The sequence below is a fragment of the Notolabrus celidotus genome, chromosome 2 (genome assembly GCF_009762535.1).
Source record: "Notolabrus celidotus isolate fNotCel1 chromosome 2, fNotCel1.pri, whole genome shotgun sequence".
Classification (NCBI taxonomy): Eukaryota; Metazoa; Chordata; class Actinopteri; order Labriformes; family Labridae; genus Notolabrus; species Notolabrus celidotus.
Window position 1 is genome coordinate 17,692,970 of NC_048273.1, and position 22,000 is coordinate 17,714,969.

Consider the following 22,000-nt stretch of genomic DNA (forward strand, 5'->3'; position numbering starts at 1 on the left):
GCGGAGAGAATCCCGACAAAAGAACTTTCCTTTAATTTTTTCGGGCATCTATGACAGGGCCAGTCCTCCATTAAAGAAGAGCCATGCTGTTCGTTTACAAGTTAAAATGTAAAGGACAGTGCCAAGTTTTCATAACAGCACAAAACAAATTGTATCAATAGTTTGATGCCTTGTCTTAAATGTATATTCATTTCTTCCTGTTTCTTTTTGGTAAGATCTTTGTGTGTTCCTGGGCTACCAAAGTCACACTGACTTCTTATATGTATTGTTTTTACCAGCCTGTTGAATTTTTAACCAACACGATATTGGATTTAAAAAATGTTGACCCTTGTAAATAATCGAAAATGATTCAGCTGCTAATTGACAAACCATTTTTGAATTATCTGGACACCGAAAGTCCACATTAGCCTTGTAATATATGTAGCCAAGCGGCAACCTCTGGTCTAAAAATATGAGTCCAATGTGGAAGTGCTAAAAGTCGGCACAGTTGTTTTCAAACACTGCAATTTTGAGGATATTGAGATTACGAGTCTTCCAATGAGAGGCCCAGCTGACTTGATTGACAGGCGGGAACACTGTAGCTGTTGGCGAGGAGGCTCAAAGCCCGCCTCTTTACTTCACAATCGCTCGACAGCAGCAATATGGCTGCTGCCGACGATTGGCCTCAAAACAGCGCTTCAGAAACATATGGGTGACGTCACAGATACTACATCCAGATTTTATACAGTCTATGTATGTAGCACATAGAAAGTGTAAGAAACAAGTTTAAATCCAAAATTGTCACAGTATATCATCTTATACTTATTCATTACAAAAAAGAAAATGCTTTTAATTTGTCAATCAATAAAAAGAATAAAGCACATGGACGTTATAGCCCTGTTTCAATCATAAGCTTCATCCTTAAGAGAAAACATAGAAGACTGCAGGTACTGTGTTTAGACCATGGCATCCATTGCTGCTGCTGCTGCTAGATTTTACCTAAGGCCATTGATGGTGTATTTCTGCAGGAGTTTGTGATAATACAGTACAAGCTAATGTTACAGCGCTGTATTTTAGCCTTGAGAAAATAAGGGGGAATTGGGGCATCTCAGCTTACACTGCATGCCTATGCTGACTGTTAGCAATGTCAAAGTTTCTGACTTTGATGCCTCAAACAGTGTTTAGCATTGCACTGTACTGATTGTGACACCATTATTGAGTGGAGTGCAGGGAGATGTCAGAAATGCTATAAACAGCAAAGTGAGCTGTTTCGGTTCTTGATTTCTGATAGATCTTCTGATAGAAGATTTTGTGGATGCTTTCAACCTTTCAGTTTCCTAATTTGTTAAGTTTTGTGCCCTAAACCCAACTTTTGGGTTTTATTTTTGAGCATTTGGACATTTTTTGCCTTTATTAGATAAAAAAGGGCTGAAGAGACAGGAAATGTGGGGAGTAGAGAGCGGAGGAAGACATGCAGCAAATGGTCGAGGCTGGCAGTGGAACTAGTGACCACTGCAGCTACAGACTCTTTATGAGGAGCACACAGAGGGCCAATGCTGGCCCCCAACAATTTTTAAATGCAGAGCCAATGCTGCTGCAAAATGAATGCTCGAGTAAATCTTGATGGTTAATCGCAGTTGAATGACTGAAAAGCATGTGTGCTGAATACAATCGTGGTTTCAGGGTTTAAAAATGTAAATGGTATTCTGAACTCATCTCTAAAGGTGTACACGTTTCACTTTGCAGGATACTGATGCCGCAGGCTTCACTCTCTCTGTGTGTGTGTGTGTGTGTGTGTGTGTGTGTGTGTGTGTGTGTGTGTGTGTGTGTGTGTGTGTGTGTGTGTGTGTGTGTGTTTGTGTTTGTGTGTGTGTACGCACACAAATAGCAGGTTACAAGCAGAGACATGACAGAGACATTCATGACAGATGTGACCAAGGAATCACAGAACAGGAAGTTGTAGGGCCCTGACAAACACACACACACACACACACACACACACACACACACACACACACACACACACACACACACACACACACACACACACTGCACCTCTATCCTACTTAGACTCTCATTGTCATCATGCATTTCTATCGCATAACCTTTAAGATAAGATATTACTTTATTGATCCCCCGGGGGGGAAATTCAGTATATTTACCCCCAATATTAAATACCTATGTCCAACTTTCATGCCTGCATCTTTGTTTCTATTTCGTTTACAGAAAACCTTCTTCTTCTTCTTCTTCTTCTTCTTCTTCTTCTTCTATTTCTTCTTCTTCTTCCTAAAAACCTTGAGCAAAGCTAAATGACAAACAGAGATAAAAAGCAGCAAAGTAGGCAAGGTGAAGTCTGATGAATCACAAATGACTGTCTCATTTTTCGTCTAGCCTCATCTAAACTGAGCCTAAAAAATGAGTCTAGACCCCCAAACAGCCCTTTGAAGGCTTGTCCAATTTGAGGACTGTCCAAAACCTCCACCCTCTCCAAAGCTGTTGCTTCATCCAAGGGTCTAAGACTGAAACTGGTTTTCAAAAAGATTGTTGCACAAGTAACAAACACACAGCCCCCCCACACACACTCTCTTTTGCCAACCAACCTGAATGGTGTATTGTTTGAGTGAAATTCAGCTTCATGATACCTGCACAGAATACACACACTCATTCCAGAACACAGTCTTGATTTATTATGGTGCACATTGCTGACGCCAGGTGCTGTCAAAAGATAGAGTTCTGCATGAGCTGCGACCCATCATACACACGCACATACACTCACACACAGTACCCCAAGCTCTGAAGGCTAACACATTATATCATACTGTAGGGGTGTATTAGTGACTGAGCATGTACGCACTCTCCACCAGAGTAGCTATAAATGTCTTTACTCGCAGTGTGCTGCTCGGGCCGGCAGGCCACCAGCAGCTTGCCCCCCACCAGTGTCAGTGACTGTGCACAGAGTAAATTAGACCCACTGACTTGACCTCTGGGGTGTGAGGACAAGCTGAAAGTGTCTAACTTCAAAAAATGCAACATCACATCAGCACAAAGCAACAATCATTAACAGCCAACACTGGATCACTCCCTGCTCCCTGCCTTACACCGTCCATATAGTAACCACAGAAACAGCCGACAGTGAGATACATTTATTTCATTTCAGCGTTTTAATACATTTATGCTAAATTTATCACAGGAAGGGTTATCATCTGTAAACACTGACCAGCTGTCATTGTTGACGCGTTAAATGAGATGCAATTAAGGTCTGATTTTTTTTTTTTTAATTACATGCTCTTTTGTCCCTTTTGGCACACTGTAGTTAAGCCACTGCAGGAAAATAATCATCTTTATTTATTTAGAACAAATAACAACACCACTGCAATGTGGTCTTTAAACAGACGGATGCAATGGCATCCTTCTATTTCAAAAACGCGGAACAATTCTAAATGAATATATATTGTTTGTGTCAAATGGATTTAAAATATTCCACAGGTACATTGAGTTTGAGCTTCCAGCCTTAGTTAATTAGTTAAGCATACAGGTGCAGCCAGGGCGCAAAATTAACACCCGCCAGGTGCCAATGGCAGGTAAAAAAATTTGTTTGGTGTGTAAAACAAAAACACACACCCTCCAGTGGCCGACGGAAAATTTTGTATTGCATGAGAGGTTTTGTTTTCATACTTTCGCTCATTTCTGCCGACTGTCAGGCTATTTTGACCCTCGCAGCACGCTGTACTTTTGTTGTGACTTGGTACATCAGGAACGACGTGATGTCAGCTACTGGAGTTCTATTAAAGGTGACATATCACGCTTTTTTCATCAATATATATTGGTCTAAGAGGTCCCCAAAACATGTCTTTAAAGTTTATGCTCAAAAAAAATGAAATGAAATTTGAAATCAGATTTTGGCATGCCTGAAAAGCCCTCTTCTTCAGCCCTCTGACCATGCCCCCTCAGAAAGTGGATGTGCCCTCGGCTCTCCGGCACGTTGATCTAATGATTACATGTTGGCTGAATATACACGGCTGCTCACAGATCGCGTTGCTTCAACCCTCTGAATCTGATCCAGAATCTGATCCTGACGGAGAGGCGCCTGCAGCAGGACCTTTCTGAACGACTGGTCACAGATTTAGTGTTTCTTGTTGTTTTATTTATCAGTATGTAGACGTGTGTCTTGGTACACAGCTTCGAACATGTAGCTATGTGGCTATGCTAACTAGCGCTAGCACTTATCCATGACAAATAAAAATCATCCACTAGATCTTCAAATCTGCAGACGTGGGGAGTAAAACCGACCTTTGTGTTTATTAAGACAGCCTACAACTAGCATGCCTCCCTCCTAAGCTCCTTGTTACCACACACGTGTGCAGGGATTGAAAAACGGAGGAGGGGTTGAGTTGTATTTTATACAGTCATTGGGCTGAACAAGCTCCGAACTCTGACTCTGTTACAGACCGGATATTGTTGTGACGTGACAAAAACACGGAGGTCTGAAACGGTTCGTTTCACACACATTTACAGAAAGGTGGAGAAATCAGAACAGGGGCAGAATGTTTTTTTTTTTCATTCTCGGGGGGTTTGTAGACATGCCAGGGAAACATATTTCAGGTAGAGAACCATTAAAATTCGATTTTGCATGATATGTCACCTTTAATTCCCTTTGCTTGAAGAAGCACCGCGGGAAGAGTGTTTCGAGGAAGATGTGGCGACACATTCCCGGCTCGAAGCCACCACAAAGAAAAAGGATAAACAAAGAGGCAGGAGACGATCAAGAAGAGGAACAGACAGCTAAACGGAGTAATGTCACTATACGACGTTTCAAAGAAAACTGGAAAACTGACGAGGCTGGCCAACCTCGGTCCTAGCTGACTTAGTGATACTTAAGTTGGATTTCATAACAAAAACGTATGGTAATTATTGTAAATCAAATAAGGCATGATTTTTTTATTTGGCCGGTGAAAAATATTTTTGGCTGGTAAATTTTTGGAGGTCAATGGCCAATGGCTGGTGAGTTTAAAAGTTAATTTTATGCTCTGGGTGCAGCTAATCAGATTGATGTCACTGGACAACCACATCACAAAAGCCAGCACAGCACTATTTTGGAGTGAGAGAATTGCCATAGAGGATGAAACAATTTGAAGCTGTCTCTTACCTCATAGTCATGGTTTCAGACCACACCGATGTAGCAATGACGCACTTATTTGAATAATACATTTGAAAGTGGAGATAATAAGATTCATTTTATTTGATTTATTTAATTCCAAAAACAAAAGATGGTCAATAATGCTAAATAATGGAATAAAAATGTGATTTATCTATTTATTTAAAAAAAATAATTTAATCGATCTATTGATAGGTATTTTAATCCAATTAAACTATTAACATTCAGCTATTAATCACAATTAAAAATAATAATTTAACAGCCTTCAAAACATAAAATTGCATTTCACAAAAGCTGCAGCCATTCCAGCAACTCTAATTGTAATTGACTATGGAATAGTTCCTGTAAACAGCAATGACCTTCCATGATACAAAATCACTTAGAGTTGTCCACGTGGGAGGAAGTTTTGAGAAGATCATTGTGTTTAAGGTAACCATTAGATCAGGAGGGAGGAATCAGACTGACTAAATGGCATTTTAGGTTGACCACTCTTGCTCTTCCTCTTTCATCTGAAAACATCAACCAGGAGTGGTGACTCCACTGTGTAAGATGGGGCTCTTCCTCCATATTAGCGATTTTGTTTGTATCCTCGTCTTGAATACCCAAGTGTGTGAAGCCAATGCTTCACCATTACACATGTCAAATCCATTTTCAGACCAGGATGTATTCATCCCCTGTACAGTGTGAAACATTACACAGTAGAGTTGTAGGTACTAATCTAGTCTGTCTGTTGATTTGATTACATGAACACTAATTAGAGCCAGCAGCTTGGAAATTGAATCAGTTATGCGATTCAGACAAGCTCTAGACAGAGGATGAAATATTTACAACTAATAATGGTCTACTGTTGTTATTGCTGACTGAGGACAGCAACAGGATATTTGATTAAGCCGTGTCCAAAGATTTATGATTTGTAGTTAGATGCACCAAGATCATAAAGTTTGGAGTTTGGGGTTTCACTCAGAGGTTACGGTAGGCTTTTTTTTTTTTACATCAGGAGTTTGGCCGGTGATATTCAAGAATTCCGGCCATATAAAACAACTGCCGTCTGCTTAATTTACATTTACCAGCAATAAAACACTGAAAACACTTGACACGGTAACCCAGAAAATTGGTCACGGTAACCCAGAAAATTGAACGAACACTGGTCAGTAATCATTTTGACCATTAAGGTGGTTTGATTGATTCACGACGTGAAATCATGCACTGAGTCATAAGAAAACGCTTTAAAATGTCCAGTCGCTGTCAGATAGGGCCGTATGACAGCAGCATGTTGAATTTATTTATTTTAGTCTAACTCCTGCAGTAAAAATGAAAGGCAGCAGAGCATCCTGTCTGTCATACTGTGAGCCCCACACTTTCACTCTAACCTGAGCCTCCTCTGGTCCTTAGTCAACAGGCGTGACCTGCCATGTCTGTCCGGTGTCCTCTGTGCCCCTCTGCACCCAACTCCGCTCCGAATTCCACATGCAAGTAACGGGTGTATGTTTGGTAATGTCCTATGCACACTGGGCTGAAGGGAGTATTCCACGTGTACGCCATCAGTCCTCATTTTAAGTGTTTTGGAAAGTGGCCATCACAGATGTTTTGATATTCGTATCACATCACACTGGGAGGCTAAACATTAAGCTGTTCATAAAGCATATGATCATAACCTTCTGTAAACTTGTCAAAGCAGGAGCTGTGGGCACACAAATTTCCGTGAGTCCGTCATCAATGGAGAAGCGTTTTCCTGTTGTTTTTGAGCATTCAGGTCCGACTGTTTTCTCCGTGCCGCTGTCAATTAGTAAACGTGACATGTGGCGTTTGGATGACACTCAAAGAAATCTGCTGCTTCACGGCACGGTCATGAACGAATGTTGGTATGTAAAAGTGTAGACTCCGAATATAAGACTAGTCCACTTTTTCACGTAGAGTTCACAGGGCAAACCCCCAGCTTAAATTATGAGCAACGGAATGTGACTACCGCCGGACATTTTGGCCGATGATATCTCTATATGTCAACTGAACGTGAAACCAGCTGATAGCTGGTGTAAGGGCCGAGTTACGTTCAAACATGTTAAAAGTAAATAAATAATCCATATAATTTTGGGTTGAAAGTTAATCTTTATTTTGGGGATTTCATTGTATAAATTAAGTTCTAAAATGTCAGCTTAAAGTAATTTGATGTAATTCATGTGGATTTTCTGTACAGTTAAAAGCAGTATGGCATTAATGTTGCAGCAGTGAGTTAGGTTACTGTCACTTTAAGAGTGAGAGAGAGCTCTTTAGTGTAGGGTGAGACTGAGGCAGACAGCTGAGGATCAATTAAGGGTCGAGCCACATGGTTTCTTTACCGTAGTATAGTTCATTGTTTAGGAAAAATGGACTTTGAATCATCCAGTAAGATTGTTTAACAAAACCGTGGAATAAAGGAATTTGTTTATCAGTTTTACTTCAGAGTCCTGTGGGAGTTTTTTCCTCTTCAAGTGAACATAGATGAGTAAATCCAAGGCCTTTTGATCTTCAACCCACCAAGGTAAACCCTGGTTTCACTCCAACTACCCAATGAGTAGTAGAATATATTTACTAAGTAGTATACCACACAAGTTGAAATTAAGCAATCCTAGGTCCAAAAACCTCTTATCATAAAAACCTGCTCTTGTGAAGACAATGTAAAATCAGAAATCAATTTGTTAAAGCTTCTTTTATAGCCGTATAAGAATGAAATTTGGCATGGCCTATCCTGAGACATAGGGGGAGTAGCAAATAACTTGGACCTGGCTCCTGGCCTATACAGAAAGTGCATAGAAAACAAAGACAATGCACTACATCATTGTGCTCTACAAAATAGTAAGCATTCTGATCAGATGGTGCATATTAGATAGTAGCTCGTCAGCAGCCTCCCAAAATAATAAAACAGCAGTCGACAGACAGCTTAGCCCATCAGCACACTGTTAAATTACAACCATCAGCACCCCCCTCCCCCCTCTGGATCTAAACTCTCATCTCTAGCACCAGGAGAACAATCTGCAGAGTAATTAGCCTCCACCAACAGACAGTTACAGAGAGAAGGAGGACGTTTGGCTTGATTAAATTATTAAACCACACAAACACAAAACAAAAGCAGCATCAAAGAGGCACTGCGGCTCTCCTTCAAAGCTCCTCGCTGTTCCCTAAATACAGAATACAGACAACGTGTTCTCCCAAGCCACTAGTTGGCATAATTAGCTAAATGTGTGCATTTGAGTGTGTGTTTGTTTGTGTTTGTGTTTGTGTGTGTGTGTGTGTGTGTGTGTGTGTGTGTGTGTGTGTGTGTGTGTGTGTATGTGTGTGTGTGTGTGTGTGCCTGTTTGCTGTGATTGGACCCATTCCTCCAACTGCTATCTAAAATAACCAAGTGGTTAACGACAACACGATGCCAAGGAGGCCCCCACCCTAGCCGCCACGCCACGCCAACAGACACACACATCACACACGTCTGCACACATACACATTTAACAATACTCTAATTACAACATTTATAACTCCCCCTTGCCTCCTGCGTCTCTCACACCCCCAACCCACAAATCTGTGAATCTGGAATTGAATTTAGCCCAAGTTGAGGGCTGCGCTGGCATGAAAAGACTATTTGATTAGAACGGCAGTTGTTTCATTTGTGGTGCAGCAGATTGCAGAGCCTCTCTATCCGGTGTGCAATCTGTATTCATTACTCGGTGTAAAAGGATGATCCATGTCCTGACACCAGGCTCATCATTTCATGCAGATGCACAGCAGCTCCACGAGGCCCTCACTGAGCCACCAAACAACGCCTGTAACCCCTGAAACCTCAAACGTACTTTCCTGGCTTCTTCTCCTTTGCTCTCGATGCCAACACCTAATCCTTGTTTCACTGATGACTTCTTGGCCTGTGATGAGCCAAAGCTGGCTCATGTATGTTTGGTTGGCTAGTAGCATATTCAAACTCAAACACTTTTATTATTTATGGCAAAGAAATGAATTGCAGCCTCGAGAAGTGGCATTACTTAACAAAAATAAGTAATTCCATCTATTTTTTAACCACCAGTCATCTCAGGGGGAATAAACATTTTAAGGTGCCTCACTTCTCTCTAGGGCTTTCAAAATTGCTCCAAAATGACGTTCGAATAATCCCTCTAAATAAAAACCATAGGTTCGAACCATTCAAATATCTATATTTGTGCATTATGTCAATAACAGGTGGACAAACAAGGAGACATAACTTGTAGCCTATAGGGTTTTTCTTCTGATTTAACATGCCTAAAACATACCTACACATTACAAAACAAGTAAATGACCTAATGGCCTATACCGTAACACTTTTAAGACCGTAGACCTCGCCCTCCCCTGAAGAGGCCAGTGCCAATCTCTTTTTATTCACTATATTCCAAGCGGCAAACTCCGGTCTCAAACGATGAAGCCAATGCGGAAGTGATATAAACTGCAATACATCGAAAATCCGCTTGAGGCTGGCTGCAGAAACACCGGAAACCACATAGATATGAATGGGAAAAAGACGATCTTTGCAGCATTAATAAACATGTTTACAGCCTGGTTCAAAAAACGGCTTGGCCCTACAACGCTAATCTCTCTAATGGCACACACTGTACGGGGGGTGAATTTTTTTCTAACATGACGGTTAAGAAGATATTATGATTATGAGTTTTGCCCAAATAAGGACATGACTGACGTGACTCCCGGTCGGGAACACACAGCCATTGGCTAAGAGACTCACACTACGTCACACTCTGCCTAGTTGAGTTCCGCATTACCAATATGGCTGCCGCCGTCGATTTGCTTCAAAACAGCTCTCAGGAACAGATGGGTGACGTCACGGATACTACGTCCATATTTTATACAGTCAATGCTATACTCCCAGCGGAGGAAAATACACGTTCATGTGCATGTGCAACTCCTGTGACCTGTCCTTAACCCGTCATGCATTGCGCCCACTCGCAGAGCAGTCGCTGATGTGTTTTTTTTTTTTCCACAGTCGAATATTAATTTTCACAATCAAATCTCTGCTTTTTTTTTTTTTAAATATTCGAATATATATTCAAATTTAGAATAGTCGTTGACAGCCCTACTTCTCTCATTCTACCTCCTTTCCTCCTGGCATGCAGTAACTACCTTAATCCCTCTCTTCTTTAATTTGCGATGGTTTGCTTCCCTGCATTCTACCGGAGGTTTGAAGAGGCCTGCTTGTCTGCTTATTTTATAGCATATGAGTTCCATTTAAGATTTGAATGTTGTGATTTATGTGAGTGGATGTGCAGGTGTGTACTTCTGGATGTTCATTTATTAGATTACCTTAATTTGTATGTTTATGTGTTGATCTAAATTATACAGGTTCTGTTAAAAAGGCAAAGACAGAGAGCCTCATTTCTCATGCACGCCCTTTGTAGGAACATAGTGCACTTTTCTTTATGTTTAGTTGTTGTTTTTCCTTTCCTTCCACTTATTTTGAATTTTGGAGACTGACCATTGACTGTAGCGGGCAAAGACATGCACCAAAGGGAGTGTCACTGCCTGTCCAGCAAGGGATTGCAGTACCACAACTTCCCCTTGTAGCACTCCAAGTACCGAGAGTTCACATACACTCTGTGGCACACTTGACTGCTCTTTGTACTCTACGCTTTGATTCGAGAAATTAGCATCTTGTGTCCACTTTTGGCAGCGTCTCACGTTACCAGACGGCTGGGCTCCAAATGGATGGCCCACTGATACAGACACAACCCATCTACAGATGTCAGCCAAACATGTCACAGACTACAAGCTGTTTCTTGACATGTCAATTACAAGAAAATGAGGGGTCCCAAACTTGCAGACTCGCCTTGTTGTTTTTCATTCCTGCATTCAGTTGAAAGAGTTGTGTAAGAAATAACTGCAGCAAATCAAAAGGAGAAGTGTATTAAAAGTCATTGGTTTTGTATTGTTAACCCTACAAGTCCCTGGAAATGTGAACGAAGAGCCACAGATGAGTCTCTGCTCTTTGAATAAAATACATCTAAACGTGTAATAAAAAGTGTCTGCGTTATTTCAAAACATGCCCTGCAGCTCTGTGCCTCCTTTTAAAAGTGAATCAAGCTAAAATAAGGCAATGAATTTTGATAAGGAACCTTGCGTCAGCAGAGATAACCCAGGGAAAACTCATTTTGCTATCAGGGAGACGATTTGAAAATTCATTTTGTGCTGTTGTCATATCCCTTTGTCCATGTCATTATGAAGTGATCTGGGGAGCATCAGCCCTGACAATAAGGACAGATGCCTCAGTTCGTCTTAACAGAACAAGGTCACTTACGATACCCTACGCTCCCTGACACAAGCTGTCTGATGTCTTGTATGTCTTTAAAAACCACACAAGGCTTTGCACAACTTCCTCCCAGGGTTTTGAAAACTAGGATCCTAAACTTTCTGGGTATATGTGGTGTGTTTGAAGTGAAATAATCCCTTTGGCAGAGTCACACAGAAGCCAGTGTTTCTCCTTTGGAGGCTGGAAAAAGGGGAAGCTTTAAAAAAGAACTTCCAAAGAAGAAGAAGACCACAAGCACAGAATACATGCCTATCTACCTTGAGCCATATGCTGCAGAGGCAGAGGGGTAAGACAAGGCAATACAAGGAGTAAAAATGGCATGGCCAGCCCATGTGTGGAGTCTTTCAGACAAACACAGCCCTCTTGACAAGCATGTAAGTGAGTTTGTGTGTCAGTCTTATAGTATTCATACTTGTGTGCCTGAGCCCCTGAATGTGAAAACGTGTGTAGGGATAGGTAGGAGTGAAATCATAGTGCTTCGAATCCAGCAAGCCCTCTCATGGGCAGGCACAAAGTGGCCCTTCCATCAGAAACCGCCACAGACCAGCTGTCTGTAGTGCTTGCTTGGGGCCACGCTACGCCAGCAATGATTAGCACACATTCATCCAAAGATGCTCACTAGAGAGCTGCCTGTCTCCCTCCGTCACTGCTGAAGGACATCCCAACACAGACATGACGGAGGAGACATCGAAAGAGGGCCAGATATATGAGACAGAGGAGGCAAAGACAGGGAAAAGTTTTGCTAATATGGGACAGGATAAGTGTAATGTACTGACCAGTGCAGTGATTCATAGACATGGCTGAGACACCGGCCTTCTAAACTGTAACAATGTCCAGACCTGATTGAGCAGTGATCTCAGATAAAAAGCTCAATTCTACAGGCTGCCATTGACACTACACAACACAACCAGCAGCTGTGTTCCCAGAACAACATGCTCTGTAGAAGATTTGGGGGAAATGTACTGTCTACATGAATGAGTCGGTTATGGTAAATACAGCATTGTGCTTCCTTCTGGACCCTCTCTGCTTCTGTCTCTTCTGTTTGGGGAAAAAAAGAAAATCAATGTACATCACATCCATTACTCTGCTCTTCCACTTCTCTCCTCTCTCTCTCTTTCTCTCTGTACCTCACTCATTGCCCTTTGCTTATTTTTTTTCCTGTTTTAGCACAAAACTTCAAAATACTGGTGAAGTATTTTTCAAACCTTTTCAAAGAAAAACGCACATTCAAACTCGATTATGCATTATGACATGTGATATAAGTTTTAAGACTGTACTTATCTATAGAGCTGTTTCTTGCCCAATCACAACTGTTTGTTTTAGAATTGATTTTTAAGTTATTTTACTTGTTTTTAAAGCTCTTAACAGCCTTGCTCCTCCATACATCACTGATCTCCCGTCATTTTATGTTCCAGCTCGATCACTGAGGTCCTCGAATGCTTCCCTTTTAAATGTTCATCATGTGTCTCACACAAACACCGGCCAGAGAGCTTTCAATTTTTATGCCCCCAAGCTATGGAACTCTCTGCCTCTGGACATTAAAACAGCGTGCTCTGGGTGTTTTTAAAATTCAACTTAAGACTCACCTCTTTAATCTAGCTTTTAATGTGAAGTCATTTATTTTTAGCCCTGGACTGCATTATTATTTATATTATTTTAATCATTATTATTTTAATCATTGCTTTAACATACATTTATCATATTTAATTATGTATTTATCTATTTATTTCCTGTATTCACCTGATCGTGTTAACGCTACCTTATTTTTAACTTTTGCTTTCCACTATTACTTATTTTATAAATTTTACTGTATTGATTTTATTTTATTTTTAAGTATTTTATTTATAATCATGCCTTTTCTAATTTTACCATCGCTGTTGTTTTCTGTCTCTCTGTTATTTTGTGAAGCACTTAGGGCTGCATGTTTTTATGTATGAAAGGTGATATATAAATAAAGTTGAGTTGAGATGACGCTGCATAAAAATAGGGCAGGTTGACTAGCACCGCCAGATCCATAATGGTTCACTGATAGCTTTAACATCCTATTTAATGTTTCACTTAATGTTCACATCCAACGTATCCCCCAACGACAAATTGCGTAACATCACCAATGATGAATTTAAATAGGTGGGCATTGTCTGAAACAGTAAAGTGATGATGGCTCTTAAGGGATTTGAGGTAACACATGGCCTATTCTGCTCCACTTGGTCCCTTTTTCCTGATTATGGAGAGTAACCGCCGTGCACTGTGCTTTCCCTGGACAAGTGAGGCTTACAAATCACCCCTGCAGCAGTTGGAGGAGTTGGAGGAGTTGAAGGCGCTCAGTGCAAGGTTTTACTGCCTGTCTTCTATGAATGGCTCCCTGAAGGCTCCTATGATAATAGCTCACAGCCGTGCCCTTCACGGAGCCTGACATCAAGCACACCCCTACAGCAGAATGGAATGGCATATCAACTTACCCAATGGGGTGTCATATCAACTCATCCACTGCTTTCTGGTCATAACATAGGCAGAAACTGAAATGAAATGGCTTGTAGCTGAACCAAGCAGGTCTAAATGAAATTCACTCAGTTTGGACATAGGACACTGAACTTTTTAAGCTGCTCTGTTTTTTAATCATTCTGATTTTATTCAAAGCAAATTAGTTGGGAAAAAAAATCCTGGGCCTCTGCTCCAAAAACGAAAGTACATACAGTAGGTGAACTTCAGCAATGGTTACACATTCATTTTGTGGAATTCAGGTTTGACACTGTAACAGAATCCCCCCAACCAATCCTTGTATCACGATACAACATCCAAATAATGTGTGTCTTTCTAAAAAGACACGTCTGCAACCATGAGGAAAGTGCAACATTAACAGTATTATTGTTTTTTCATATTTTTGGGGCATTTTTGCCTTTATGGATAGGATAGTTGTAGAGAGACAGGAAACGTGGGGAGTAGAGAGGAGAGGGAGAGGGGAGGACATGCAGTAAATGGTCGAGGCTGGAATCGAACTTACGACCTCTGCAGCAAGTACTATAGCCTCTGTATGTGGGGCGCTTAGACCGCTAGGCCACCAGCACCCCCAAACAAGTAATATGGTTAAATGGCTCCGTGTATCACACTGCTGTAAACAAACAATTTTCATTTAAACTGATATAATATGATCCCTCCCCATTTTATTTCACCTACTTCACTTTGTCTACATATGTTTTCTATACTGTTGGATTAAAAAAAACTAGAATGAAACCTGTATCAACAATGTCAATGAAATGTTTCTTTGCCTCTCATGCCTCCCTCCATAGCACTGGAAAGCACTTGTGAAAATACATGTACCAAATTTGGAGCAAAAAATGTCCAAAAATGAATAAATACATGTATGAAGGTGGTGGCAAATGACTTAAATATGTCTAATTATTATAATAAATGAAAAAAAGAAGAAGTCTACAGCCACTTTAGCAGCCTTTTGAAGTGCTTTTGTCAGCATGCTAAAAATGTGGACCATATATGCCATTTAGCTTACCATCTTAGCAGGCTTGTTTATAACTACCTTATATTTTCAACATAAACTTAAAAAGTATTTTTTCAGTCTTGCTTTTATGTAGGGTTTGATCATTTTAATACTTACCTTTTACTGTAATATTGATTTAAATGTTGCTTTATTATTTTAGTAAATTTGATAGTTATCTTATTCGATTTTTATTTATTAATTAATTCATTTATTTATTTTTATTTACTATTGATATTTTTAGCCTTACTTTTATTTTCAACTCTTATCCTTAACCTTTTAAATCTATTAATTTTAACTATTTGTATTCTTAAATTTGATGCTTTAACTTGTTTCAATTACATTTTTGGTGTACATTAGTCTCTATATTATTTTATGTTATTTCATTTTGATTTTTATTATTATTATTATTATTATTATTATTATTATTATTATTATTATTATTATTATTATTATTTCCTCCAATATGTCTTGCCATTGTTTTACTTCTGCTTCTTTCTTGTTTTTCACTCGCTGTAAAGCACTCTGGGTTGCATTTGATTTGTATGAAATATGCTACATCACTAAAGCTTGATTGATTGATTGATTGATTGATTGATTGATTGATTGATTGATTGATTGATTGATTGATTGATTGATTGATTGATTGATTGATTGATTGATATTCTGTGTACAAGAAGCCCTTGTATAATACTTTTTAAAAATGCATATGACACAAATGTACAGGTTACAGCAATGTTTTTCAGTACTTGATTTTGTAAGTATACTTCATGCAGAAATACACACCACTGTACTGAACCACTGGACCTTTGTGTATTTGGCTCAATAGTGATTGGGACCAAATACTCAGCACATACACTTTTTGCAGGACACCTCTCAGAAAAAATAAAAATGCAAAACTTAGAAAAACTCAAAGTGTCTCATGGTCCCTGTCAGTGCAACCAACGTGGCTACAATTGGCCAGAGCTTTTCAAGGTAAGTGAGTAAATCAAAAAAAACAAAAAAAAGAAAGGACATACAAAAAAGTGACATTCATCCATCCAGCCATCCATCATAACCGGTGCTACGGTGAAGCCAATTTCCACAAAGCTGCTAAGCTGATTGAGGCAGACCAAATCTGTTTCACCAGCTTACATTCCTTCAAAATGGCCATCTCACTTCCAATATCACGGGCTTTTACTGTTCCCCATTCCCCTGGCTCAGGCTGAGAGTTAGCAAGGCTTAGCTGGATGAAACACTCCAACAGCCCAGTTCTCCCCTGGAACCCACTGATATCTCTATAGCACAGCCTCTCCCCACATAGCTACACTTAGTTGTTTTATTTACTCATACCATTATTCTTTCTCTCTTTAATGTCTTGTGTTTATTTTGGATTGGAATCATAACAAAATTACAGTTATTAGGACGTAAACTACAGATTTATGTGAGTTCTGATGTGTTCAGGCACACAGACAAAATCTAACCACTGTCTGTAAACAGACACACACACACCTTGGCAAAATGCACAGGCAGCACTTAACCACAACACCTTGTACTGGAGTAGATTAAATTCACACAAGGCCTCTTTGAAGGAGGAAATTGGACAGATAAGAAACAGACTTCTATGAGAGAAGCTTGGGAGGGAGACCTCCAGAGAGAGCATGGGAGAGTGCGATGGAAATGTTTGTTCACCTGTTTTTCTCACCTGTAACCTTCTGCCTGCATGCGCCGCAGTACATTTTGTGTTCATATATGATACTTATCTATCTTTTGTTGTTTATTGTGTCCTATTCCCCTCCTCAGTCCCTTTCTCTCTGTCTCTCTCACACTTTCTCTGTCATTTTGCCACAACAGCAAATATCCTGTTGGCGCAGGCTGCAGGCTGCTGGTGCTGGTCTATCTGGCCCTGGGATCGATCCGGCTCCAAGCCGAGGCCTCCCATTCATCTCAGAGCCATAAAATGTGATTAGTGCTGACTACAGCACTGCAGGGAGATGGGCTGATAGGCCTGATAGCCTCAGATAGGCTGTGCTGGACACTCTACAGGAAGACAGCAGCAACAGCATGCCGTGGATTCATCCTTGCTGTTGTCTTTGCCTTTTTTTCCTTTTTCATTTCTCCTTCCTCCTTCTATCTCCCTCCCTCTGTCTTTATATTCCTCAAAACTGTCTCTTACTAAACTTTATCTCTCGTTCACTTCATATCTAAGCCTGACAAGCTTGTCTGAGCTCATATTACACAGCAGCAGCCTAAGTTAAATGCCAATATTCTCAGTTTTACCTTCGTCTTATCCTGCAAAGTAACATTTAAATGGTAGACCAAGCCCCCGCCCCCCCTGAAGCCACACTTTCTGTGCCCACATACAGTGTATCTCTGTGGCATGTGACCACATCTGTCAGCCAATCACAGAGCTCAGAGGCTGCTAGTGGCAGAATCAAGCTCAGAGGCTACGACAAGAGGAGAGGCAGCAAACAGGAGACAGTTTCTATTCAGAGGAGAAACAACTTTGGTGGTGTTTGGGGAGTCAAAGCAGCAAGACGTGTTAAAGGACATTCAGGGAGATAGTTTATAATTTAGCATGTGTATGATTCCGGACCAGTGTCTCCATGAAACTGAGTATGACACAAATTATCCCATCTGCTACCAATAATTAATTGTACATTTTGTTGATTCCTAATTTTGAAAAGACTACGTTAAATGCTATGTTCAACATACTGCCATCATGCTAAGACCTGCAAAAGCCCCTCACATCTGATTTGAAATGGAGCTCCGAGTTTATGATGGATATCAGTACTATGGATATATTTATGCATCAATATTCCATCAGTGTAAAGACTGATTTTTAGAGTGATTTTTATGACATCTGATTACTATAACATGTACCGGACCACTGTAGGTGTTTTTCATGCAGGGGTAAAGAACAGATTCTCATTATTGCATATTTGTCAAACTTGCACAAAACCTGTAATCGCCTTATCATAAAGGCCACACCCACATATGTATGTACCCAGAATGTATGGTACTCCCTTTTAAAAACAGTACAGTCCAGCAGCACTGATATTAGTATGGACTGCTCTTGGTAGTAATTATTTGATCACAACTACCAAGCAACCAGTGTGTGACAGGAAATAGTATGAAACCTGAAAAGAAGCCCCCTCTTATGATTAATGGTGACACTACAAGAACCCAGCAGGCTGACCTGTGTCTCACAGACATTCTCCACTGTGAAGTTGAACCAGACTCTGAAGCGAGGGTTGCAGGTGTCTGGCCGGATGAAGAGGTCCAACTCAAACTCGCTGATGTAGTCAACTCGGCCAAGGTTCCCTGCAAAGACAGCAGACAGCTTACATAAGCTTTAAGTAGGAGTGACTGTCTACAACACAGGATCAGAATTGATTTTTTCAGTTCACAAAAAATGACTCAATACATAAAAAACAGATACACATCACAGGATGAAAAGATAATGCTTTAAAAAAGTGTTAAATTACTCATTAGATATATAGTCACAAACAGTCATAGTGGACTTTTCTTCTGCACATTTTACTGAATTGGTAATCCTCATAAATCAAAACAGAATCCCCATGGAGCGATAAGTGTAGTAACAGAAAGACATACAAACAGAGCTGTTTCAGCCATCCACATCTGACAACCAATATATATTTTTATCCACAGCAAAAATATCCAGATGATCAGTGGAGGTTTAATTAATCCAATGGGAACCATTTCCTCGCTTCCAATTCTCCAAGCTGTCTGTAAGATGACTGGGTGGAAGAAGATCATATGACAAGCTTTCTAAATATAGGCTTTGTCATTTACATGTGGACACAAGTGTAGGGGAAACACAATGAAGTAACTACATAGATCAAAGCATAAAGATGGGGAAACATAGAAGCGAGTGTTGCCTTCTTGTTGGAGCTGCACTGATAAAAGACAACTGATAGTTATTGTTTTTTTTAGAACAAATCTTCTGCTTAACCCAGAAAATGTGATAAGTCAACTCGATAGCATTCAGACCAAATGCTGAAGTCGGTATCTGTGTAAACCAGCAGCTGTTTGAAGGTTCAGTTTACTGGAAAACGAGGCAGACCACAAGGTGTGATGTCCATCTCTACTTTTCATAAGGGTACTGTTGACCACCTGTTGGCAAAATAGCAGCGTCGCAGCAGCAGCACGCACACATCCACACAGCTGATTATAGACAGATGGGCTAACTACCACACTGTCAAAGTAGATCCCTCTCCTTCTGCCACCGGACAGAGCTAATCCACTAGTCAGCCTGCAACACACACACACGCACACACACACTTTGCTCTGCTCCATGGAAGCTACCCACATAAGTGCTTTTCAGTAGAACCACAGAAAACTATACAGGGTAATAAATACAAACCAAACCAGTATTTCTGTTTAAAGTTTCATATTACGCTCACAGCATGTTGTGCAACAGCAAAACACAAGCAGTGAATAAGATATTGCAAGAAATTGTTGTGTAACAATAAGCTGATGACTGATCCGTATTTACATTTGAAGCCCATCCACCAGCAGCTTCCATAGCTCGTGGCTTAATGGTGAGTGGCGTCTCATTCCAGCACAGTGGTGCCTGAAAAATATCACTTGCTGCAGAGCGCTACTCTAGCTGATTAGGGAGTGGCTCGGCGGTGCTGAAATAAAAAACTTTTTTTTTGTTTTGTCATTCATTTGGATGCTTATTCTAAATCCAAGAAAGGGATAAAAACAAAGGAATATAAGTTTGGATAGACAGAAAAATAAAAAGGCGTCAGAGAGAGGCAGAGAGTCGTGTTAAATATTGAAAAAAGTGATGTTGCAAGATTTTTCCTCTTAGGGATACAAATCACAGTATGAGGACAGAAAGGACTTTCTAACCAAAATGTTCAATAATAAAACTAAATCAATAACTTCTGTGGTTCCGTTAGCAGTTTGTAAGCCCACAACATTGATGAGAACCGGAAAAGCGGACAGTCTCTTAGAATCAGCCTAGCTTGATAGCTTTTTCCGGGCTATCTGTGAAGGGAGTGGCAGCGTTTCTTGCATGTTTACATTTTACAGTCATGTGACACACAGAAGCTGACTGCATGCACAGCGCTCAGTTTCCTGTGTGTTCAGAGGATGTGTTAAAGTAACATAAAGTTTATTGAAACTGAGAAACTTGTTGCAGGATGACGTGTTTCAGGTCATATGACTGGCCTTCAGCGTGACGACTACCTCTGTGTGCATCATAATTGCTCTGGTCAAATGTTATATCATTCAGCCCTTATGTTAACTTCATGCACTGAGGAAGACTTAAGCATGTTCATCTTTCTGTCTGCTGAATCATGTTCTGTTTTTTTTTTAACACAGCATCATGAAAGAAATTTACATTTAAAGCAGGAAAAAACTCCATATTACCCATGACCTAGCTAGCGTTAGGAGTAAGAATTTGAGAATTCTGTATAATAAACCTTAAAGCTTGGGTTGGTAGTTAGATTTAGATACACTTTTTAATATACTGGTTTAAATCATCTTTATGTCACTATGGCAACCAATACATAATGTGTTGAGAGAGAAAAAGCTGCTATCTACAGCCGGAGTAAACCTGGGACAAAAAACAACCAATCCCTGCCTTTAGGGTCCAATTTATGAACCAATCAAATCCTGTCCTGCCGTTATGCCCGCCTCCTGTGTGTACATTTCCTGGCGTGCACTCCTCTTCCCCTGCCTCTATTTACTGCCCTTCTCGCTCGACCTCAGGCCTGTCCCCTCTGACCAGATGAGGTGCTTTGCTTAGGACTGTAATCTGGATCAGGGTCTAAAAAGATCTCAACACGGGGGGCTCTGACAAGCAAAAAATAAGACATTTAGTAAGTCCTACAGAAAATGTATATGTACTATATGTGTTAGGGCTGTCAAAATTGCTCCAAAATGACGTTCGAATATTCGCTCTAAAAAAAAAACCCATAGGTTCGAACCATTCGAATATCTATATTTGCGCATTATGTCAATAACAGGTGGACAAACTAATACAAGGAGACATAACTACTTGTATATGTATTTTTATTTAAGGTATAACATGCCTAAAACATACCTACACTTACAAAACAAGTAAATGACCTAATGGTCTATACCGTAACACTTTTAGAGCTGTAGACCTCTTGCTCGCTTGCTCACTCGCTCGCCTCCCTCTCTGTGCGTAATGCGCTGCGTGAGTGCTGAACAAGACATGTGCGAGCAATTAAAGGTCCTGACTCTTGTCCCTGATATAGGCAGGCTTCATTCAGTGATTGAAGCAAATATTATTAACATTAATTGAAGTAAAAAATGAAAAAGTAGTCCACTTACATTCTTGGCGCTTGTATAAAAAAAAGAGAGGAAAAACTGCATTTTATCCCAGTGTCACTGATTGTGGGGCTCTTTTAGTCCACTGTCAATGTCGGGTCTTAGGCCTGACAGGTAATTTGCCAAAAACACGAGACCGTCCACATGTGAAGAGGCCCAATCTTTTTTTATTCACTGTATTCCCAACGGAGGAAAAGACGCGTTCAGAGCGCACTAAGATCGGGGGACGGAAGGATTTCTCTCTGCCGTCTGCTTCACGCTGTGCATGTGCGACTCCTGTGACCTGTCCCTGACCCGTCATGCAGTGCGCCCACTCGCAAGGCAGCCGCCGATGTGTTTTTTTTTCACAGTCGAATATTAATTTTCACAATCGAATCTCCGTTTTTTTTTAATATTCAAATATATATTCAAATTTAGAATATTCGTTGACAGCCCTAATATGTATTATAGCTTTTCTCCTGATATAGTGTCACCGGTACAACTGGATAATGCTAGTATGACAGCTGTAAGTACGAACAATTTGTTTGTGTTTTTAACTTTCACTATGATAATGTTTTGGTGTTTTCTTGAAACTGAGTGAGACATGAGTTGTGCAAAACACAAACGATGTGCTGAGGACCGGTTTTGAATCAGTCACGATCATATGGCTGCAAACCAGCAGCGCACGTGCATGAGAGCGGGGGGGCGTCGTTTTGGAGGAGCTACGAGGGGAGGGGTTAAAGGAAGTCCTGAGGAAATGCTACATTCAAAGTCATGC

General features: G+C 40.5%; 1 protein-coding gene across 1 annotated transcript in view; it reads right to left on the bottom strand.

The window, feature by feature from the left end:
* agbl4 (ATP/GTP binding protein-like 4) overlaps positions 1-22,000 on the bottom strand; it is a 318,584-nt gene that overhangs the window by 271,361 nt on the left and 25,223 nt on the right. The window contains exon 3 of the mRNA XM_034706015.1: positions 18,113-18,237. Coding sequence (XP_034561906.1) covers positions 18,113-18,237 — 125 coding nt within the window. The remainder of the gene's footprint in view (positions 1-18,112; positions 18,238-22,000) is intronic.